The following is a 13,277-nucleotide window of genomic DNA, read 5'->3' as shown; positions in this document are numbered from 1 at the left end:
CTTGAACACGGCTTGGACTACGACCTATCTCTACTCTCCACTCCCTGACTTCGGCAAGGCATCCTTCACTCTATCTCTACAAACGGTACCGGCAAGTATTGTCTACCTAACTACACCTGGCCTGGCAACGCTTCATACTACACTCCGGACACGCTCCCTTTGCTGCGGGTGCGTGTATTACGGGTCTGGTCTGCGGGCAGCACCGGCGTAACATATAGGTCACAACAAGCACGACAAGCGCAAAAAGCAACACAGGAATAAGGGGTGCAAGCAACTATATAGATGCAGGCCTTCCATTCCTAATATGGCAGTTCAGTTATTGGTGAACAATTACCTTCTCCCAATCACAGGTTGCCAGGTAATGCAAAAAGCTGGGTTTACCCAGCCTCTCATTAATACAACCCTCCCCTGTAGCTACTTGGCCAGCCCATTTATAAAAAACTATGACATGATGCCTTCGTTGCCATCCTGTCTAGCAAAAATGCTTATTGGGCAGGGGTCTTTCATGTAGGGTGTCACTTTTGACATGGTGAAATGGTTATCACCTAGTTGTGAGACCTGGCTGCATATGCAATGAGACGAGTCACCTCTGGGGAACTTCTCCACAACAAAGGCTTTCAAGTGGCCTCCTTTGATTGTACAATTACATATCAAAGGGGCCATTTGGCAAGCTTCCAAACTTATATCCAAAGTTATAGTAAAAACAGCGATAACATAACTATTTTTCCCATTTTTAAATCAGATTAACAATATGTATGCAACCTGTGTTCGTTGCATAGGAAAGCATATCCAAATTTCAGCCCTGTAGCACAAACACATACAGAGATATGGTTCTATGGGGTTTACATTATGACAAATACACAGTTAACCCCTCTCTCCATATTAATACATAACATAGCAATTAATTCTGCTGAAGCAGGGAAATGCAGATCAACACACACAATATGGTTAACCCTTTCCCTCCTGACATGATTTATACACACATAGTAATATAACACAGACTGCTGGTGAAATAAATCTAAGACCTGGGGCAAATCTGCTGACGCAGGGGGATGCAGATAAACATATACACAGATCCCATTAACCCCTCATACCCCGATCATGACAATTAGAAACACTGATTATTTACTCATATTGTGCCCTATATTCTCATCAAGTGTGAATAGCATTAGTCACAGTCTCTCTGACTCTCTATCACAGAGCTGTGCTATGTTGTGGTTTATTCCTTCTATTTAATGAACTTGGGAGTCACTGTTCAACATCCATCCAAAGAATTATCCTCATAAACAGAAGATATCCCTTATTTGACAGCTGCAGACCAACCCAAGTATAATTTATTATCATCATTATCACCTAATGTCGCTTATTTTGTTGTTTAATATAGTGCCCCTTTAGAGTGCATTGAACTTTCTCTTTCACTCAAGTAAAAATTAGAAATAAGATACTATAACATCGATCTTATCTTACCTCACTTTGCTCTGCAATCTGTTTTCCTCTTGCTTTATTGTAGAATTTATTTTGGGGGAGTTTATCGCCTAAAAAGAAATTGAATGTATATTTTAATTGATGGATTACTTTTAACAACCTAGAGGTTCCCTATACATGCGAACCTCAATAATCAGTTACAATCCAGACATGAAAACTTTAATTAAAGCCCACATTGTCCACCATTCAATTTCAGCCATCATAAACACATCTTGTTCCCTTATTCAATATATGATAGGAAAGGGTAAAAAAGTTAACGTTGCACTAAATTCCATTCAAGTGAATAGAATTTACTACGTTTATTGTGTGTTACTCCACTTCTCTTCAGTTTTCATGTGGGTCTGCGTCTAAATCCCTCATCACAGAATCCATCACAATACCATCACAATAAAACAGAAAAAATACTTAAAAAAAACACAGAATATAATGTGGTAACGTGGGGTTCTACTCCAATTCAATGATGCTCCTTTCATTGAGATATGCTCTATGTGCTCTATACGCTATGTTTGTGCCTGCAAGTTCCCTGCCATCAACTTCCTTTGCATATTTTCATGGTCACATGACTAATAATACATGTGAATTGATGCATAGGAAGTAAACAGTCTATTTGTCCTCACGTTTACTATGTCAGTGAGATGCAAGCCATTTTACAGCTGTATGATACTAATACAAAAGTACAAAGCAGGCAGATAAAGAAAAACAATTAGCTGTTATTCCAAAGGACAAATGAAAACTAAAAAATGGTAAATGAAAATAGTGCTGCTGCTATAAAAAATGCCCCCCCTTACTATCTAACTGTTACCTAATGATATCGTGTCAGTGGTTGGAGATTGCGTAAAACTACCTGTCCTTAGAATATATTCACATTTTTAATGTAATCTTTGCCTGCATGTCTTAAAAAGACTCACACCCATTATAATACCTTTTGTGGATCAACATAAGAATTATTCACAATATCAGAAGGGGATACACCGCTCGCTATTAAGTTATACAATTAAAGTAAAAAAATGTAAACATGAATTTGCCCTAATGCTTAGAGTGCCAGTGGGTGCTACCTGTGTGCTGAGTTGAAGTATTATCAAAAAAAGAGATATTGTTGGTTAGACCAGCTAACTTCTTGATCCCTCTTTTACTCATTACTGCCACAGCATACAAGTCTGCATCACTTATGAGTGAGCTGTGTTCCCTTTGGCTCTTGTAGCCACATGGAGCAACAAGCTCCGATTGCAGGTGCGTTGTTATGGGAACCCTAAATGCTATCTACAGTAAGCTACATCACGCTGTCTCCTTGACTCATCTGCCCCTGACAAAGCTCCGTTCAGGAGGGAAACGCATTGGGTGTGTGATGTAGTGACGTCACCACAGGCGGTGGGTGTGATATTCTCTCTCTCTGCAATGTTGTAAAATGGTTGTTACATTGCACCGCCGTGTGCTTTATTATAACAGATAATACAATAGGATTTGGGTGTATTTTGGAGGTGTCTGGCTACTTATTGATACTGTTGGTATAAGCATGCAGCTAGTTAGAGTTACTTTATGCTTCACATCAAGGGTTAGACCAGACCCCTCCACCTATTATCACAGTGTTTAAACCACACAGCCTGATAGATTGGTGCTGTATACTATCTGGCTTTTAGGGTGATCACCGCGAGATGTATTAAGGTAATTTAACTTCTCTCTCTTTTGGATACATCTCAGTGATGGTAAATATACTTTGATAGCACACATTTAAATCAAACTGCTCACCAGAAATACGTTTAATCCATCAATTACCTCTGCAACATTGTATGAATTTATGTCTCCCACAATAAAGGCGTATGTGAATTTCAATTAGGGTAGCAGTACAATTATGCAGTGATGTTAGAGCTGTGCTGTGCTACTCATGGCTTTTATATTTAGTTAGCCATAACAGACGTCAGTGGGTCAGACCCATGCAGGGTATGGTGTGGCGATTGTATATATTTTTATATTGACTATATTTATGCAATTGATTGTTGAGCAAGTCTGAACACGTGTTGATTTGTTGCCAATAAGTGCTGAGCCTGGTGTCCACTAGCCAATCACATACTGAACAACATTATCCTGCAAGTTTGCAAATATACACCGGCATTCTGCTGCATACTACCGGAGCAGATTTTATAGTGAATATCCCATGATATTGGGTTGTGCTGTTCAGAAGTGTTAATAGAATATGCACAGCAATTAAAAGCAGTCTTATTTCACTTCCTGTCACTTTTATGATTCAAATATGCACACTTAAAATATAAAAATAGTTTTTGCATGTGTAGACCTATATTAATTGTGCTAATATTAAATGTTACGTTTTAACTGCCCGGGTGTGCACCAAAATCGTGCTTCTTGTTAGAGAATAGCTGGTCTAATCAACTCTATCTCCATTTTTGATCATAAGAATTATTCACAAATTAAATTATACTGCAGTTTTTAGAAAATAAAAATATCACTTGTGAGTATATTCACGTCTCAGACAGGCCAGCAAACCTGCTTTTCACCATTATCTCTTAGCATACAGCGCTTCCACTGCTGCCAATGATTCTGGGAAATGACATGCATATGAGTAGAAATGGGCTAATAAACCGAAATCTGTTTCCCAGATTATCGCGGATTTCCCCCCACACATCTGTTCCATGGTGTAAAATCGGTCTGACGCTTGTTCGTTTCAATCCATGCGGATTAATCACAAACCACCATTGCATATAATCCGCTGATTTACTAATCCAATCTGCGGATTCCGCAATCTGCTGTTGGATTTGAAGAATCCAATCCGCGGATTCCGATTGAATTCTTAAAATCCACCAGAGGATTGCTGAATTTGAGGATTGGATGGTCGGTGATAAAAAATCTGAAAAAGACGAATCGTCCTTTTTGAAATTGATTCACGGAAATCCATGGACCAAAGGAACCGGTCGATCCGCAACGGATGAAAATTCGTCACAAAAATGCACCCATCTCTACATATGAGCACACGCCTCTTGCTTTCTGTCCATTTGAACATGAACCCCTATATCAAAATCTCACTGATCTTTTCTGACAGTACACTTGAAAGAGATCAGTGAGGTTTACACTATGGGGCCTATTCACTAAACCTTGATAAGATTAGTGCATTGCCAATCGACTTTGCATTGTTTTATCGCGCTCTAAAACGTGTCAAAACGGTATTCACTAAGAAAAACGGCACTTTTTGAAAGTTCGGTAAAAAAAATGCAAGATCGAACTACTTGTTTTTTTTTTCTTTTCTCTAAGAGTTATCGCGCTATAAGTGTTTGTTTAAACTGCATCCAAGAAGAGTTGCACGGAGATGCTGTGTCTCCAGTACGGCTCTTACAGGCGATCGTGCAGTTTAAATATTAATTTTAATACTAGTGTGCAGGAGCATGGGGTCTCCTGACTTCAGCCTCGGGGATCCTTACTTCCCGAGATACAGGCCCCGGTATGAGGTGCCGGTATCCCCAACATTTTTAAATCCTCCACTAGTATTAAAAAAAAAAAAGGAAAGAAAATTATTACCATAGCGGCTATCCGCTAAGGCACTGAACGAGTTAAGGCGCAGTAGCTGGTTTATTGGAGGCAGAGGGGGTGAGTGAAGGGGGTACTTGGCCCATTGGTGGTAACCGCTATGGTAATGAAGGGGTTAAGCCCTCCTGCAACCCAACTGGTAGGCCTAACCACCCACCCTAGTTCATTCACCCCCTCATTCACCCACTCTTCCCCCAATAAACATTAAAATAACTACCACCTACCTACACTGCCGACACAGTTTATCCGAGTGCGGCTCATTCCGCAAGCCGGGAAATGTCCCGGCTTGCGAGCCGCACTCCCTCAGCGTGCGGTCACGCATCATCGGGTGCCAGCGCCCCCTGCACGCGCGTCCAGGGCTCCCCGAGGGAGCCCTGGTGTCCCGCGATCGCGGGACGGCGGCAGGGGGTTCCGGGGGACCCGGCAGCGGTAGGGAGAGCGCCCCGATCGGAGGGCGCTCTTCCGCTGCTTCGGCGCGCGCCCGTCACCCTCCGGCGCGCGCCAGGATACTGCTGCGGCCAAGAACGGGCAAATGCTCGAATAAACTTGGCCGCAGCAGTATAAACAACCAACCCACCCCCAGAACCCCCAACAATCCCCCCCACCTCCTAACACATACAGTACAGTAATGGGCAAAATTACTATTACCCAGATATGGATAATAGTGCATTTGTCCATAATAAATAAAACCACCCAGCATAATGTAAATAAAAGTTCTACTTACCCCTGCCAGGAAGAAGGCCGTCCTCATCTTCCCATCAATGTGATCCGTGGGCAGGAACATTACAATAAAATAAAAAAACTTGTAACGCCTGTATGCCCGCAGACCTGGCCAGTCCCCAGTACTGAGGTGGGTAAGGGTATAACACGCACCCACAGCAGTGAGGGCGTGCCCGGAGTGTGGTAGTTGCGTTGCCGGGCCTGGTGAGTAAGGGTTAACGTTATACTTGCTGAGTCCGGGGCGCCAGAGGTCGGAAGGTATTGTCCAAGAGCCAGAGTCCAGGGATTGGAGAGAGCAGCGTAGTGATGTCCGAAAGCCAGAGCTCAAGGGCAGGAGAAGGCAGCGTAGTTAAAGTCCAAAGCAGAGTTCAAGTTCAAACCAAGGGAATCAAAACAGGGGCAGGGACAGGAACCAGCGCTGAAACAGATAAGGGAGCTGGGCATAGACACTGCACGCACAGGAGCTACAGGAAAGCTATGCAGAGCAAGGAAAGAGAGGACAGACTGGGGTTATAAAGGAGGGAGGACAAATAGCAGAAAGGAGTGGAGCAGGGGTTTGTCTGGGAGCTTGCAGGGATAGGTGTGAGAGAGCAGGGGAGGAGACAGGGAGGTAATCTAGGGTAATAGCCTGCAAGCTCCGGGGGGCGGAGCCAGTACCTGGGGAGGGTTGGTAAGTAGAGCGGGTGCGCGCCCTCTGTAACACAGTCGCGTGCGCGTGACGCGCGAGTACCAGACCATGGGGGAAGGATCGCGGAGGAGGTGCTCGGCTGGACAGTATGAGAGGGGGAAGGAGCGGAGGAACCATATAGGGAGATGGAGGTACGCCGAGGGGCGTGAGTCCCCTGACAAGAGACATGGGACCGGGAACGCGCGCGCGCACAGTGAGGGTGCCGCGCATGTGCGCAGACCGCGAACGGGAGCATGACCGCGCCGCAAGGGATTGAGGCAGAGAACGGGAAGGCAAGGAAAGGGGAGGGTTAGCCGGAGGAACCAAGGTGACGGGGACACGCGAGTCCCCCGATCCATTACAAAACTGCATCAGCACTCCATCCCGATTGCGCAGACGCAGCACAGGCGGAGCACACACACAGACATACACACACACGCACACACAGAGACAAACACAGAGACGCGCACGCACACAGAGACACACACACAGACATGCACACAGAGACAGAGACAGAGACACACACACACAGGGACACACACACAGGGGGACACACACAAGGAATTCACAGTTACTATACATATATAAGTGTAAATAGTTAAAACAGGGGGGTGTCAAACTTCTTTGCGTCTTGTCACTGAAATTGTGTTTTGCTTTTTAATTAAAAACATCACCATCACAAATACAATTTAACCTACTGTATATGTAGCTCTAATTGTCTTTCAAAGACTTGCCAAAGAATTTACAGCACAATAATAATTTTAGGAAGTCCTTAAAAGATTAAAAAAAAAAATTAAATACACAATTAAATTGTTAACTATTAAACTACTCTAATTGAAAAAATACTAATTCGGATGTTCTAAAACCACTTTTACAACTCAAGTGTCTCCAATTCTATAAGTGGAAATGATGAGCAGCTTTATTGTAACTGTGCCATCGAGGTAAAAATAAGAGTTCATGGTACAGGCATCCTGAGTTACACAGATATTTATGAAGTTTGGGCTAAATCATATATTTATACTATTATGTTACCTAAAGTAATCCAGAAGCACAGTTCACTAAAAATGTCTTTATTTATGCAGAAAAATAAGTTATATGCTATTTAATTTAATCAAAAGATGACTATTTATTTCAGAAAAAGTTATGTAATTCGAAGTTTGTTCGGATGTTCGAGTCAAACTTAGGAATTCATTTTTTTTTATCCAAGAGAAATTCAAGCCAAGACAAGACTGGTCCATGGATTCCTTTTTATTTTGTTTGTTTCAGTTTCAAACTCTCAACATTTTCCACAAAAGATTAAATTATGAAAACGTGTAAAACATTTTCATGCTTATTTTGAGATTTTTGACAAATTCCAAACTAAAGACTATTTCATTCTTGCAGAATTGTTTTTTGGAACCAAACCACCATAGAGAGCCCACCCTTAATACTAAGCCCTATATACTGCTGCATAGTAATTTTCCCCGATGTGAACATAATGGAAAAAATGTCCTCATATCTGTACTGTATAACCAATTTACCAGATTCATCAAAATCTGTTGTCAGTTAACAAACCCAAACGAGCATTAACTTCCATTGATTTGAATGGGAGTTAACACCTGTTAATGCCTGTTTGGGTACGTTAACCCGTAATGGAACTTGAATAATAATCCACTTAAACTTACACTATAAGGCCTATTCTATTAGCTTCGATTTTGCAACTGTGAAATTGAACGTGTTGGCATGTTCATACTGTAGCTCATGGTATAGAGGCTTGGTTGTAAGGCGGTGCAGCTCCCCTAGGGAATAGCTTGTGGTATGAAATTTGTGATAAAAACTGTATTCTCTATTGCAAATCGTATTTTCTGTACCGTTTGTTAAAAAAAGTGACATACCACATGATTTTGTCGTTGTTTTACAAGCGAAATGACCTGAAGGAACGATTTCCCTCCACAGCTTGAAATAGGGTTTTTGCTTGTTCACAACTGCCATGGTAATTAACAGGTTACTGGTGTTTTAATGAGGTGGGTGAATGGTGTACTATAGTTGTCCCAGGGTTGGTGGTTAGGCCCCCAAGGGTGGTCTACGGGAGGGTTTAACCACTTAATTACCTTTGCAGTAATAACCCCATCCCACTACTTACCGGGTGTCCTAATCAGCCACCCTGGGGCAACTAACACCTTCAATCACCACCTCTATGCCTAACACCACACACAGGCCAAGTGTGGCAAACAGCGCATTTGTCCATTCAAATATACAGTACAGGCCAGAAGGCTGAAATAGCTGGCCGCTGAGCTGCTGAGCTCCGCAGACATGTAGAGCCAGAGCTACAATAAATCCCCTAAAATCGAGAAAAAAGATATCAGAGTCAACATAAAGATCCGAGGCACAAACGTAGAAGACTTTGGACACCCCCAGCCGAGCAGTTTGACCGCCCGCGGCTCCCCCTTGCCAGGAGATCCAAAATGACCACCTGGACAGCGCGGCAGAATTAACTTGTACTCCGGAGCTTATCTAAACGGAGGGAGGTAAGGGGCAGCCTCGCGTCTTAGCGGGTCAAGTGGCAGCAGATCCCAATTAAAAACGTCGGGGTAGCCAACCACTCCTCTCCCAAACACACGCGCGTCTGCCCCAAGCCGGGGTGGCAAGATGACGCCATTCAGGGAATGAGGCGCCGAGCCTGCCTTAAAGATGAGTGGCCGCAGCAGAGAGCATGTTTTTCTCCCTGTGACTGGGGGCATCGCGAGCTCCGGAGGCGAGAGTAGATCCGTCCCGGGTGAGGGAGGCCGCTGGTCGGAAGAGGAGGGGTATTCTGGTGTGTACGACGAGAGGCCCTGCTGAGGAGAGGTTGGCAGCCATCTTGGTCTGCCTGATCCGGCTATGGGGGGTTGCCCACTGCCTACAACAGAGAGAAGAGGAAAGTATAAGCTCCTAGGCCCTGCTCCTGAGTGCCCCATCAGAGAGGGGTTCTGGCAACCCCCCCGATGTGCTGCAAAGACCAAAGAGAAGGGGTGCATAAGCAGAGCAGGGAAAGTTGGCACCAGAAACCTGCCACCAGAGAGCTGAACTGCAGGACTTTATCTAAATAGAGGTGAGAGAAAGTACCAACAAAGATCTCTCCATCTCCCTCCCCTCTAACTATATCCTACTCTGAGCCCCTACCTACTGTATACCTAACACTGCCCATCCGACTCTGTGCACTCTCTAAAATAGCCCTGGAGATAGGGGGAAGATGAGACACCAGAAATCAAAAGCTCAATCCAAAAACAAACAAAAAAATGGCAAGCAATGTGTGAGTGAGACACCTCATTAGGCGGCTGATCTCAACTTAAAAACTTATATCACCCAAACAAACTCAGCTCTAATTATAAATAAAAACTTGACAACCAACAACAACCATGCAATCCAACAAACAACAAAAAAACCTGATGGCACAGCTGGAGTCCTCCCTTTTCTTTAAAAAACATAACACGGGGGCCAAAGATCAAGAACAGTCTGTCGCTGGCGAAGACGCAGATCCAGAACCGACTCCAAAGAAGAAGTAGAAGCCTGTAACAGGGACTTATCCCTGTTAAGAATCTTGCCTCTAATCCAGCAGTGTGCTGGTTACTTGCACACCTGCAATGAGAGACAGGAAGGGAGGATTCCTGAGCTCACAATTTGATCTGACCAGGAAGGACAAACCACGGATTCCTTAGTCTCACAATTGGGGCTGACACAGGAAGGCCAAATGTCTTGAGCTGCAAAGAGACTGCAGGCTGACAGCAAGACAAAGAGGTGCAGACCTCTCTATACCTGGACTTACATTGCCTTAGCACACAAGGGTGCTTACCCAGGACGGCAGATAAGCCTTCCCCTACAGCTACAAGAAACAGATAAGACTTTCTAATGGGGCTGTTATATATCTGTAGATATGTTTATATACAAGGGGCTGGTAAATAGCTTAGCTAACCACCCAGTTAGAGAGGGCTGAACTACATGTGTAGATATTCTCCCAAAGCGGAGTAGGTTTTTGTTTGGCTTATTTTCATATGTTTTGCTGTGTTAAAGGGACAGCCGCAATAAAGCCTAATTTTAGTTTCACTTTAAATGGTCTCCATTTCTTACCTCCGAACACGTCTCTTACAACGCCCCACTCACTCGCAAAGAAATGCTGTTATTTGTTCAACATATCAAAAGTTCTTTTCAATCTGATATAGAGTATTCACTGCAGTCTCAAGGACGAGATAGCGTCTATAGGGGACCGCATTGTGGACCTGGAGGAGAAAGTAGATACCACCGCCCATACTCAGGAGGCCCCAGAAATCAATGAGCTAAAAACTCAGGTCAAAATCAAAAAATTGGAAGATACAGAAAACTGGTCAAGACACAACAATCTGCGGATCAAAGGAGTACCGGAAGAAGTACACAACGCCCAATTAGACACATATCTTACTCGGCATTATACGTCTCTCCTACCAGAAATACTGGGGGATAAACTCCAGAAAGACAGAGAGCACAGGCTCCCTAGACCTAAAAATCTGGATCTAGCAAAGCCACAAAATGTGATCACACGTCTACATTACTTCTGTACTGAAGAGGAGATACTGAGAACTGCTAGATCCACTCCAAAGATTGAACAAGATAATGTTCAACTTCTTTTTTTCCCTGATTTGGCCCAAATCAAGCTGAACAAATGGAAAATGTATGCACAAATCCCCAATACACTGCGAAATAATAAAATTTGCTATCGCTGGGGTTTTCCGTGCAAGCTGCTGTTCACCTACCAGAAAACAAATGTATGTCCTCCCTTCACCAGAAGAAGGCGAGAAAAAATTGAGATCCCTGTGTTTACTTGAGCCAGAGAACCTGGAGGCTCCCCAGCGGGCTAGTCTTTCACCTAAAGCACAGCGTCCAGCATGGTTGAAGACTCCAACCTCAAGGCGAGCAAAAACTCAGCTTACTTGAAAAACCAGAGCTGACCATTCATTAAACATCTACCTAAGGTGGCACTGCATGCTGCAATGTATTCTGGATATACATTTCAAGTGAATACGTTGTCCATTTCAGAAATGTTTCTTATAGTTTAATAAAGGTCTTGAGATATCTAGAGACTGGCCTCCAGTTTGAGCAAATCTGAAAGACCTGTGCCCATGGAGAGGGGGGAGGGAAGGTGAAAGTCTGACATGGAGAGGGGGGAGGGAGGGTGAAAGTGTGACATGGAGAGGGGGGGGGAAGGTGAAAGTGTGCCGTGGAGAGGGGGGAGGGTGAAAGTGTGCCATGGAAAGGGGGGAGGAAGGGTGAAAGAGTGTAGTGGAGAGGGGGAGGGTGAAAGATTGTCATGGAGAGGGGGGAGGGAGGGTGAAAAGTGCCATGGAGAGGGGGAGGGTGAAAGAGTGACATGGAGAGGAGGGAGGGTGAAAGAGAGACATGGAGAGGGAGGGTGAAAGTGCGACATGGGGATGAGACATATTGGGTGGAGGGGGAGAGAAGAAAGACACTGGGGGGAAGGGGAGACTACTAGCTACTAACCGGTGACCTTTTCAAGCAATGGAGAATCCTGAACGTCTGCACATTCAAGCTGAGGATCATTGTTTCATCCTACTACTACTTTTATTTACTATAGTGTGGCTGTCTATTGATTATTCTTGAATGGGCAAAAGCCAGATTTGTGTGTGTGGTGTTGGGGGTGGAGAGGATGGGTGAAGGGGGTAGTTACCCTGGAGTGGGTGGTTAGGCCACCTGGGTGGGTAGTGGGAGGGGTTAACCCCTTAATTACCTTAGCGGTAGTAACCGTTAAGCTAACTAAGTGATTAACTCCTCCAGCAACTCTCCCGAGAGGCCTAACCACTCACCCTGGGGCAACTACAACCTTCACCTACCCTCTTTACCACCAACAAACTGTGTACTGGTAGTTAACCCCTTCTTTACCTCAGCGGTCAGCCACTAAGGTAATGAAGCTCTGCTTTAATTTTATTTATTTTTTTAACGTAGGATTGAAGCAGGGGATCTCTGGAGCTGAACCACATTAAATTCAGGTCCGGAAACCCCCTGCTTCCCGAGGTACAGGTCCCAGTATGGGTGCCGGTTTCTCTTGTAAGTTTAAATGTCCAGGTGACGTGACGCGGGATATTTAAACTTGCATGAGATACCGGCACCCGATACGGATGCCTGTACCTCAGGAAATAGGGGTTCCCCGGACCTGAAATGAATGCTCTGGAGACCCCCTGCTTCAATCCCATGTAATAAAAATAAGTGATACTCCATCTGAGGGAAATCACAATTCCTATCCCGCCACCCTTTAGATGGTGTAATAAAAAGCTACTAGTTAAAACGTGATTTGCATTACAGATCTACTTGAATTTAATTTTGACCTACCTACTGGATTGCCAGAGCAAGAGTGATAACGCATGTAAAAAAAAAATGTTTACAGGCGATTTGGACATGCTATAACGGCTTACTGAATAGCGTAACATGCAAATGCTCTAGTAAAGTGCACTTTAAACGCATAAAGTCACTTTTAAAAGCTACTAAAATAAGCTTCTCTGTCTACAATATGTTCCGTTTACCCTCACTCTAAAATACCTTAAATACTTAAAGAAACTTTTATAATGTTAAGCATAATTATGCCCCTTTATAAAGCATTAGTGAAACCACACCTTGAATATGGAGTACAATTTTGGGCACCAATCCTTACAAAAGACAATATGGAACTAGAGAAAATGCAGAGAAGAGCCACCAAAATAATAAAGGGGATGGACAATCTAATTTATGAGGAGAGGCTAGCTAAATTAGATGTATTTACATTAGAAAAGAGGTGTCTAAGAGGGGATATGATAACTACTGTATATACAAATATATTTGGGGACAGTACAAGGATCTTTCAAAAGAACTATTATATTAGGGCACTATA

At 43.8% G+C, this 13,277-nt stretch overlaps 1 protein-coding gene across 8 annotated transcripts in view; it reads right to left on the bottom strand.

Moving 5' to 3' along the window:
• The window catches only part of TEX15 (testis expressed 15, meiosis and synapsis associated), a 171,631-nt gene that overhangs the window by 43,346 nt on the left and 115,008 nt on the right, over positions 1-13,277 (bottom strand). For all 8 annotated transcript variants that reach the window (XM_075604064.1, XM_075604078.1, XM_075604122.1 and 5 more), the window contains one exon: positions 1,468-1,535. In XM_075604064.1, the coding sequence (XP_075460179.1) occupies positions 1,468-1,535 (68 nt within the window). The remainder of the gene's footprint in view (positions 1-1,467; positions 1,536-13,277) is intronic.

This window comes from Ascaphus truei, chromosome 1, assembly GCF_040206685.1.
Source record: "Ascaphus truei isolate aAscTru1 chromosome 1, aAscTru1.hap1, whole genome shotgun sequence".
Lineage (NCBI taxonomy): Eukaryota > Metazoa > Chordata > Amphibia > Anura > Ascaphidae > Ascaphus > Ascaphus truei.
This window is presented reverse-complemented; position numbering and strand designations above follow the sequence as displayed.